The 11,585-nt window shown below is 42.5% G+C and overlaps 1 protein-coding gene across 1 annotated transcript; it reads left to right on the forward strand.

Annotated features, from left to right (window-relative positions):
- Positions 1-217: 217 nt before the first annotated feature.
- On the forward strand, positions 218-11,442 carry LOC131106009 (Krueppel-like factor 15). The gene is made up of 3 exons (XM_058054643.2): positions 218-430; positions 2,483-3,708; positions 7,622-11,442. Exons 2-3 carry the CDS (start codon positions 2,648-2,650, stop codon positions 7,788-7,790), a joined length of 1,230 nt encoding a protein of 409 aa, XP_057910626.2. The 5' UTR covers positions 218-430; positions 2,483-2,647; the 3' UTR covers positions 7,791-11,442.
- Positions 11,443-11,585: the final 143 nt, after the last annotated feature.

The raw sequence follows: 11,585 nt of genomic DNA on the forward strand, positions 1-11,585 counted from the left end.
CTGGGTATCTGACTTCAGTACAAAAAATGTATGAAAATATTTTAGTTTCCTTGTCTTTTTAATGGTAGAGCTATTATCCTTTCATGTGTTCTACGTCGACGCCAATGTGGGATGAATACTGTCCACTAAAACGTTGCTGCGGTCTGTGATTGTTTATGGACTTACTCTGTCACGTGTCGACAGAATCCCGCCGCTGTGGACCAATAGGAAGGCAGAGAGTGGACGAGCCTTCCGCGGTACTCCATGTTGTTTTCCTCTACAGTGACACACACTAACACACTGTATCACACACGAACACACTGGCAGTCATGTGACGGGCATTTTGTAAAACTCGGTCAGTGCTCGGTCGACTGTGGAGTAACCTTGCCGCTTCTGGAACATTCTCAAGGACGAACATCGAATCCATGCGACGTCCGTACGCGAGCACAAGGTAGGAAACAGTTTATGTCGACGTGAGCTGATGGTGCAGAGGTTCAAACCTTCGGTTGCGGCAGCAAGGACGAAAACATGTTTACTTGCATGGGGGGGAGAAGCGTGGTGCTCCCACGGCATATAAACCACAGCACGAGGCGCAGTCCTGGGTGTTGCCACGAGGCTCCTCACGTGCAGCTCTCGGAACAAGGGTGTTAAATGTGTGGCCCGCTGGACGTTTGTGGTCCGCAGCTCCATTTTTAGACACATAAGGTTTAAAAAAAAGCAATAAAACCAGAAAGTACTAAAAAAAACAGCAGTAATAAGAATACAAATAACACAGAAGAGGAGTAAACTTAGTAATATCTATTTAATATTTCAGTTCATTTTTATGGGACCCAAAGTGTAGTCAGGGGGCCTCTTGTGGCCCATGGACCTCAGTGTATGGACAAAGTCTGCACTAATACACCAATACTTGCTTTGCATATTATTAATATGCACATACATGAACTGTGATTCCATGAATGCTAATGGAAGCTTTTCTAGAAGGTGAAAAATAAAAAAATAAAAGGCATCGGTTCTCTACCCTGCAGACCTATACATGAAATAAGTGATTTTCCGAGCTGGAAAGACATCCCTGGAACAGATTGATGCTTGTCTAAAGTGTCCCGCAGCACACAGTGTTGACCCACTCAGCTTGTGGCTGCCCCATGTGCTGTTTTCTAACAATATGTTGACATTTTTTTTCCTCTGGCTGGGTTTATTCTCGGTCACCAAGCGGGGGCCCTGGATAGGGGAGCTCTGACAGCCAGGAAGGAAAGACAGTCTGGACACGTCATGTACTCGGATGATATACCGTACATACATGATGCGGCATGATGTTTCATTTCATTCATTTGGTAAAGTGTTTATTATTTAAAAATAACTTCACCTAAATAATAAAAACATCTAATCAAATATACACGAAGTACTATTTAAACAATATTTAAAACAGGAAATTAAATGACTAACATATCTATATTATTTATTGATATTGACTGTTATGTTGATTGTTATGCCTGCAGCTAACTAGCATGACGTACCCAAATTTGAACTTGCATTTCAAAGCAAACAAATCAGTCCAACGACATTGTGCATCTAAAAAAATACTGGTTATTTGAGACACTTGTACACCAAGATACTACTACATAAAATACTGGCAGTGTTAAGTAGTAGTAAAGTTCATTCATTTTCTACCACTTTTCCTCACAAGGGTCACGGGGGTTGGGGGGTGCTGGAGCCTATCCCAGCTGTCTTCGGGCGAGAGGCGGGGTACACCCTGGACTGGTGGCCATCCAATCACAGGGCACATATAGACAAACAACCATTCACACTCACATTCATACCTATGGACAATTTGGAGTCGCCAATTAACCTAGCATGTTTTTGGAATGTGGGAGGAAACCGGAGTACCCAGAGAAAACGGGGAGAACATGCAAACTCCACACAGAGATGGCCGAGGGTGGAATTGAACCCTGGTCTCCGAGCTGTGAGGTATAACCACTCGACCGCCATGGCGTCCTTGTACCATAATACCAAAATACAAATTTCTTTCATTTTCTGCTCAATATTTATTCCCGCTTGTGGCGCCATTGTTACAGCTACTTCCTCAAACAAGACACCAACTTCCTGTTTTGTTAGTTACAGTTATTTCTTGAATTCAGATGTGGTATTAAAATGATGGGACTTCATGGTACAGGATGCTGAGTGTAAAAAATGGAGGAATATTGAATCAGGAAGTAACTAATGTCAAAACAAGAAGGTGGTGTTACATTGTGTGTAAAGAATCACGTCAAACTGTCAAACTGTCACAGTCAAACTGTAATTATGAAACTATAAAAATGTGTTTTGTGTTGAGATTTTTGACTTTCTGGGAAGGATGAATTGGATCTGTATCATTCTGGAATGCTGGATTAGGTTAGTGGAATGTGGAATGACTTAATGACGCTAACCAAGGTTCCACTGTAACATGACGTAACGTAACGTAAACCTGATGCCAATTCTTGCTTTGTGTTTCATGATTTCTGTTTAGACGTTCCTGGCTGGAACCTTTCAACATGAAGGGGCTGTTGTGATGTTTGCTCGTGGACTGTGACGTGCCCCGGAGAGGACGCGCTTTGATGACCCACATTGACTGGACTGTCCCAAAAAGACCAAAAAAGTCGTCCTAAATACACAAAGTGCATTTTTGCCAGTGATGGTAGATCATTCCCAGAAGACCCGCGCCTGTCACTTGTCTGGCACGGGGACAGACTTGGACTACAATGTGATGCCGTCACCGTTTTCAGAGGACGACTTGAGCGAATCCTCCAGTCCTCGTTCCTGCTCCAGCCCGGACTCGCAGGTTCTCAGCTCCAGCTTCGGCAGCAACTCCAGCACCGAGACCAACATCCTGGACCAGCTGCTTTCCCAAACGTCTTTAGGACGAGCCAGCAATGCTGTTGCAGAACCAGTGGCATCTTCTGTCCTCTGGGATGATGCCTCCAAATGTGAAACAGGGAAGAAGGAAGGTTTGGATCCGTTTTCGTGGTCCAAACAACATCGAGAGTCCTTCCAGCCTACATTGGAAGAAATCGAAGAATTCCTGGAGGAGAATATGGAGCTGGTGACCATGAAGCAGGAACATCAAGAAGGTGGGCCGGGGGTTGGAATGGGACCAGAAGATGTTGGACTGGAGTGTGCTTCCTCTGGCACAAAGCCGGAAGTCAAGTGTTCAGACCAAACTGTTGCCATTGCCAGCACGACCTCTAGCGAGAACAAACCCTTATCTTCTACCCTACCTTGTAAGAAGAAGCCATCACCAGGCAAACCTTCATCAGCAGACAAGGCCAACAGTGGCGGCATCATCCTACACATTCAGCCCCTTCACATCAAACAGGAGCCAGCGGTGGTACCCGTAGTCCAGCCCCCTTTAGACCTGACCATTGCACAGCTATTGGTCAATATCCAAGGTCAGACCTTTGCCCTGGTACCCCACATCCTGCCCTCCCCGAGCTTTGACGTCAGCTCCAAGTTTGTACGCATCGCTCCCGTCCCCATCGCAGCCAAGCCTGTCGGCAGCGGAGACCACGTCGCCGGCCAAGGAGCAGGGATTCAGAAGTTCCTGAAGAACCCGGTGGCGGATCTTATTAAAATGCACAAATGCACTTTCCCCGGCTGCAACAAGATGTACACCAAGAGCAGCCACTTGAAGGCCCACCTGAGAAGACACACTGGCGAGAAACCTTTTGCCTGCAACTGGCAGGGGTGCGGATGGCGGTGAGTACCACATGGGACCAGCTAGCAGTCAGCTAGTGGTTTAATGTCATGGATCATATCATAAAACCAAACACTAATGTAACAATCTTAGCAGGGTTTTGTGTTCTTACCTTTTATTTTCATATTCAGGAGAAGTTCTAATACTTTGGTGTCAAAACATGAACACTTTCTATTGAGCTTGGATATATAATCCGCCATTTTGGCAGTCAAATGCATCCATTTATTCAACAAAGCATCAAATATTTCAATGCATTAGACTTGCTGTTGTAAAAACTAAGATGGCTTTTCCTCAATGGAAGGACGGCAGTGACAAGCACCTTTCAGCTCACACACGCCCCCACCCCTTGACGATGAGGCACCTCCTCCACTGTTGGTTTCCGGTCCCTCTTCCCTTTGACCACATAGTCTCTTCCTACTGCTAGTAACATCAAGTATTAATAATAACTCATGCTAGTGCTAAACTTGTCACTCAGCCAAATGTAACGAGCGTAAAAGGGAACAACTCCGGTTGAGACAACTTCAAATATGTGCACTACAACATGACCGGGAGCAGTTCAATATTTGTCTAATAACGAGACACAAAGGTAAAACATTGAAATAAAGTACATCATCGCACCAAAGATCAATTTATCTTGGATGTAACTTGACTAACACGTTTTGCTCTGATCAGTAGCATGACGAAAAACACTGCGAACCTCAAATCTGATTGGTTAAAAAAAAAAACGACCCATTGCTCATTGTGTGTCTGTGACATGGGCCAGCACTTCCGGTTCTGAAGGCCTAAAGCAGTACAGCCAAGAGACACGTTACTGAATGAAGATTGGGAATGAAGTATTGCTATTTCATGGTACAAATACTAGAATTGAAGTGGTTAAGCTGGGCGGCACGGCGGTCGAGTGGTTAGCGCGCAGACCTCACAGCTAGGAGACCCGAGTTCGATTCAACCCTCGTGTGGAGTTTGCATGTTCTCCCCGTGCATGCGTGGGTTTTCTCCGGGTACTCCGGTTTCCTCCCACATTCCAAAAACATGCTAGGTTAATTAGCGACTCCAAATTGTCCATAGGTATGAATGTGAGTGTGAATGGTTGTTTGTCTATATGTGCCCTGTGATTGGCTGGCCACCAGTCCAGGGTGTACCCCGCCTCTCGCCCGAAGACAGCTGGGATAGGCTCCAGCAACCCCCGCGACCCTCATGAGGAAAAGCAGTAGAAAATGAATGAATGAATGCTAATAGTGTGTCTGTGACATGGGCCAGCACTTCTGGTTCTGAAGGCCTTGGGTGGATTACATTACATTGACATGGCTGACATCTGATTGGACAAAAACCTAAAGCAGTACATCCGAGACTACTACTGAATGAAGATTGGGAATAAAGTATTACTATTTCATGGTACAAATACTAGAATTGTATTTGTTAAAACCACTGGAATCAGTCAGAAAATACATTGATAATACACTTCAATTGGCATATATTCATATTTCATTCATTCATTCATTTTCTACCGCTTTTTCCTCATGAGGGTTGCGAGGGGTGCTGGAGCCTATTCCAGCTGTCTTGGGGCTAAAGGCGGGGTCCACCCTGGCCACCAGTCCAGCCAATCACAGGGCACATATAGACAAACAACCATTCACACTCACATTCATACCTATGGATAATTTGGAGTCGCCAATTAACCTCACATGTTTTTGGAATGTGGGAGGAACCCGGAGAAAACCCACGCATGCACGGGGAGAACATGCAAACTCCACACAGAGATGGCAGAGAGTGGAATTGAACCCTGGTCTCCTAGCTGTGAGGTATGCGCGCTAACCACTAGACCGCCGTGCCGCCCATATTTATTTCATGTTATTATTATTTAATGATGACAGGCCTGCCTTCTATGACCGCACATCTCTGGCTACAAGTGTCATTCCTCTACCGCTAACAGTCACAGAATAAGCGTCTTCATTTGGTCTTATCCCGCAGTAAAGTACTGTACTGTACTGTACTGTACTGTACTGTAAGATATTACATTTCCCATCTACAACCCAACCTCTGTACTTGTATGTCAACACCCATCCAAGCATTCACATAGGATCCATCTCCTCTTTTTCCAGCAACGGGCTTTCAGACGTTAAGGATAGCTATCATTCCACCAGTTTCCTGTTTACTACACCTTATGTAAACCTTTACTGTCAATCCCACGCCATGCGGGACCCAAACAGCACCACAGAATTGTGGGCTGCCATAATCCAGGCTTTGTATTCTCATCAACAAAGGACTCTTGTCTGCACAAAAGGCTGGACCTGGTTTGGATGGAAGTGTGTGTAAGTGTGTGTGTGTGTGTGTGTGTGTGTGACCCTGCATATTTAATGAGGTCGGCCAAAGAAAAGACAAGCTGGGAAAAGCGTACAAGTACAGAAGCGGAGCGTGGTTATTTTACTAATGTACAAATATGCTGGTAGAGGGTAGAGAGATGTGACGTGGTGGAAAAGTTTCATGCCATCACATGGAGGGAGAAGTGAGGAAGTGGTAGGAACAAAGGCAGGGTTTTCAATAGTTACCATGACTGGAGGCCAGGAACGTCCAGGCGGCCACGGCATGAAAGGGAGGACACTGGCAACAGGTCTCCAACAGAAAGCCGTCATTACGTGGTAAAGGCCTCTCAACATATAATTATACACAAAAAGGTTTTCATTTCGTTCATCATAAATAAAGAAATATTTTCTTCTTTTTCATTCAATTTTCATATCCCTCGTTTATTGCGGTTCATTGGTTCCAGACCCAATTGTCATAAGTGAATTTCCACAAAGTAGGCGTCCTTATTTATGAATGGAATACAATATATTTGTATTTAGAACATAGAAAACCTGTTTAGGAGTATCAAAATATGTTTTTTTTACATGATTAGAGCCCTCTAGACTTAAAATAATACCCCTATAGTCAGCTAAACACTCCTGTTACCCGATATAGTAGACATAGTCAGGGAAATACGACATATTATCACATATTACAGTATTAATTGGCCCTGTACCCGAGAAACCGCCCATGAATGATACGGGAAAAGGCCGAAATGATACTGTGTCAAAGCCCAGGGCAGTGATACTGATAAAATATAGAGTTTAACCATGTCCAGTATCAGCCCCCGTAGCTGTCCACTCAGAGCGCGCTGCTCTGGTATCGTGCCCGTGAAACAACCAATCAGAGAACAGCACACGAGTGCTTAGTGCCTAGTGCTTCTCCAGTCACCAAAAAACCCAAACTTGATTAATGGAACTTTAATTGTCAGACATTGATAAGATAAGACTGTTGATAAAATATTATTGTTGAAATATTTTTGCAATTATTGTGTTTACACTGTTTAGATATAATACATGTAAGACCTGTATAATACATGCAGTATCATGCCAATATCATGCCAGTATCATGATACCTGGCCTGATACCAGACAAACCATGTGATAACCTATAATTATTGCGGTTGATTGGTTCCAGACCCAATTGACATAAGTGAATTTCCACAAAGTAGGAGTCCTTATTTATAAATGGAATACAATATTTTAGAAGAAAACCTGTTTAGGAGCGTCTAAATATGTTTTTTTACATGATTAGAGCCCTCTAGACTTAAAATAATACCCCTATAGTCAGCTAAACACTCCTGTTACCCGATATAGTAGACATAGTCAGGGAAATACGACATAATATAGACTCCCATACTGTATGTTAGCATTGGGAGTGTTGGGAGAGTATTCCCAATAGTGTAGTCTTGCTGATCCGGATGTTTCCATATACCATATTAAACGTTTATAATCAGTTTTGCGACTCCAAACTATTTTCCTTTACAAGAAAAGGTTCTGTTGTTGCTAAAGATTGGCAAACCCCGTCTTAGACTACGAGTATCGCAGTATAAACATCTCTTCTCTGTCCTCCACAGATTTTCCCGATCGGACGAGCTGTCGCGACACCGGCGTTCCCACTCGGGGGTGAAGCCTTACCAATGTCCAGTATGTGACAAGAAGTTTGCCCGTAGTGACCATCTGTCCAAACACGTCAAAGTGCACCGTTTTCCACGAAGCAGTCGTACAGGTCGCTCAGCAAAATGATGTCTGCCATCACTGGTGGAAGTACCCGCCCCCTTATATCTCTCCAACGCCATGCAAAAATCAACGCGTACAGTAGGGAAGTAAGTATTTCATCCCCGGTTTGCTAGCTTACACCCTTCCAAAGATACATGATTTTTATGATAGATTTATTTTAACAGAGACAGAATATAAAAAGTTACATGAAATACCGAATAGAGAACGTACTGATCATATCTTTGGAAGGGGTAAACATCCAAAAAGGGTGTCAGATACTTACTTCCCATACTGTACTTGAGTGTGTACAAAGAACCCAATACACCCGCTATGTTATCACATACCTTTTGGTGCTTTCATGTTTGTTTGGTTTATGGTTGGGAATTCTCTCCCGCTGCCGCATCAAAGGTCATCTATCTTTTTTTTTTTTACGTAAGAGTATGTTTCGCTTGGAGAATAACAGATGGCCTTTTGATCTGCTTGGAAGCCAGCAGCGTTTTGAAGACGATATGCAAAATGTAGAAGGACTGCCATTCATTTGGATGACCCAGGAAGTAGTACCAGCACTACTAGTACTTGCCATGGTAGTTCCAAGAATGCATCCAGCTGCCATTCTATAACCTCAATAAGCTACTGAGACCTGTCTCACATTTTACACTTGAACCCATAAGAAGCCATAAGAAGACGTGAAACGTGTTCAAATGTGCCCTTGAACACATCAGGTCCCTAAAGGAAACATTTCGGAGTGCTTGTCATGTGACTTGTCATTGCTGCTGTTGTAGTGCGTTACTCGTCCTCGTAGTCTTCCATGAACCGAACATTCATTTACAGTATTCCATCCAAGTATTCCAACAGGAAACAGTGTAACAGTGGGCTACAGCCAGGTTCTCCCTGAGCCAATCAGGACTGTTGTGTCTGGCTCCACTGACTGAGATGAGCTGGGAATGTCTGGACACTCTCATGAGTATACAACACCCTCTACTGGTAGCAGTAGTAAATACAACAACACACATGCAACAAAGCACAGATAGATGACTCTAATACAACACAAGGACATAGAACACAATGCATGTTCATAGCTGGTAGAAGAAAATATGCAACATTGCACTTTAAAAAAACCTGCAAAGCAGCCAATCCGTGAAAGGTAGCGAAGGAACACTTCGGGCTCACACTGAATCCGTCGCTGCCACCGGAAGCATTCCGCAAGATCAGGAAAAAATTCCTCTGATGCCACAGATGCCACAGAGGACTGTCATATCATGTATCATATCATACATGAAATTGATAGTAGTTACAGTGATGATTTGTACATTATTTATCAACATTGTACCCTCAAAAAACAAACAACAATATGAAGTAATTAAAAGCTATTTCATGATAATAAACATGTCAAAAGATACGTTTTTGTACTTACTCATTGTATGAAGTCAAAAGGCACCAAAAATCTGTCTACCGGAGTCAGTGTGACTGGCACTGTACGGAAAATCGGACTGGATCAGGATTCAGTGTGTGCCCTCGGTAATAAATTCAGGGAAAAAATCACTATCACTATAAACTCTCAGTTACTTTCCAGTGTGTTCTTGTTACTGATCCCATGTTTTGAGTATAGATTTTTGCATCTAAAGCTCTGGTATCGATGTTATCGATATTTCAGTATCAATCTCCACATCACTAATGTCTTCTCCACAGTGGCAATGTGTCTTACCATAGAAGTTCATTTTAATAAATCCAACTGTAATGCTTTGATAGGGTGTCAAAAACATTAACCATTCAACTCGTCTTCCTATATTTCTTCAACCAATTCATAGAAAACTAGCTAGCAAAATATTGCTATCGTGTAGGTGTTCAAATTGCAATGGAAATCGTGACGTGATGTATTTGTCCCAATAGCAAAAATGCTAATAAGACACTCAATAAATGTCGCTCTTTCAGTGATAGTCAATCAATGTTACTTTAATTTACGATTAAAATATTTAATCGCGATTAATCATATTTTGTCTGGAGTTAACTCATAATTAATTGCAATTTGGGGGAAAATGCCATTCAAAAGCATTCATTCATTCATTTTCTACCGCTTATCCTAACCCTAGAGGCGGGGTACACCCTGGACTCGTCGGCAGCCAATCACAGGGCACATATAGACAAACAACCATTCACACTCACATTCATACCTATGGACAATTTGGAGTCGCCAATTAACCTAGCATGTTTTTGGAATGTGGGAGGAAATTGGAGTACCCAGAGAAAACCCACACATGCACGGGGAGAACATGCAAACTCCACACAGAGATGGCCGTGGGTGGGATTGAACTCGGGTCTCCTAGCTGTGAGTTCTGCGCGCCAACCACTCGATCACTGTGCAGCCCCCATTCAAAAGCAATGAATAAGCAATGCAGTCCATACTTTTGATACATGTAAACTCACCATTGTTTGACTTGAAATGGCTTCTTATGGGTTTCTTGCAGAGAAACAAGGAGGAGGAAGGATATTGGAGCAACACAAATAAATGCAAACATGAATTAGTGATTGTGAAATCAGCCTTCTGATTGGTGTTGAATCTGATTTACTGTACGTCATGTGGACTGTATGCGTTTGCTTGGTCTTGTATTTCTATTGCTCGTCAAGCCTTACTGTACCACAAAGTCCTTATTTGGAGGGACAACTGCTTTTTGGTCATCCATATCATATCTGTGTGGTTCAGGTCAGTTGTTACATTGGTTTTTTTTACATGTCACAGAGCTGAGAACAACACAAACACTGGCACACTACTGCCTCAGCGGTGCTACTGGAAAGCCCTGAGGTGTTTTCTCTCCTGGTAGTTGTATTCTGTACGTTGAGGTGACGTCATTGGACACAACGGTGCTAAAGCTGCAACAAGAGCGCTGAATGTCATTACAGCAACCACTCATCTATTTTTCTGAGCCGTTATCTGTGTATCAGTCACACCGTGTAGCGAATACGGTCTGTACGTCGGTGCATCATTCCTTTTATTCACTTGTTGAATTCTTAATGCCTGCGTGAACACAGGATTTTTTTTTTAAATCACATCCTATGAATGTATGTAAATATGCACAACTTTGCATGGCTGTATCCTGGACTCACTCAGAGACTATTCTGATACCATATGCTAAAAACACAACTAGTGTTTTGTGGAAATTTGATGTGAAAACCCTAATTCTGTACATAATTTAATATTTCAGTACATATCAATTATATATTATATATATATTTTACCTTTGTTGTACCTGAGATGCATTTACAAATAAAATGGTTCAAAGCAAATATGACGTCCACCTTGTTGTTGACTGTGTTAATGGATTCCAATTGCACGCAACTCAAACAAGCAATAAGAAGTTCCAATGCTAGGAGAACAAAGAACCAGAAGAAACCAGTGGATGCTTGGTTAGCGTCAAACTGTTCTAGAAGGCCCGATTATTATGTGAAAATACTCAAACCAAATCCGTGTTTACTAAGGGTGTGGAATAGAATCGATATTAATTGATACATCGACGCGCATGCGCGCGATGCGAGTGGATCGGTTCATTCACTGGTTATGGCTGAATAACCATGGTGAAATCGAGATTCATCGCGATGCGTTTGTGGGTATCGGTAAAATCCGATAAGCGCCTTTTTATTAATGTTCAACTTCACTCCATATGTATGGAGGACCAAAACTGCCAAAATAATAAATAAATAAAAGTGGAAATAAAAACAAAAATGAAAAAAAATCAAAAAATTAAATACAAAAAATAAATATAAATGGAAATAAAAATAAAAATATTATTTTTTTTAATTTTTGAATCTTGTTTTTTATTTTTGTAT

This window comes from Doryrhamphus excisus, linkage group LG18 (assembly GCF_037039965.1).
Source record: "Doryrhamphus excisus strain RoL-2023G ecotype Guam linkage group LG18, RoL_Dexc_Guam_v1.1, whole genome shotgun sequence".
In the NCBI taxonomy this organism is placed as follows: domain Eukaryota; kingdom Metazoa; phylum Chordata; class Actinopteri; order Syngnathiformes; family Syngnathidae; genus Doryrhamphus; species Doryrhamphus excisus.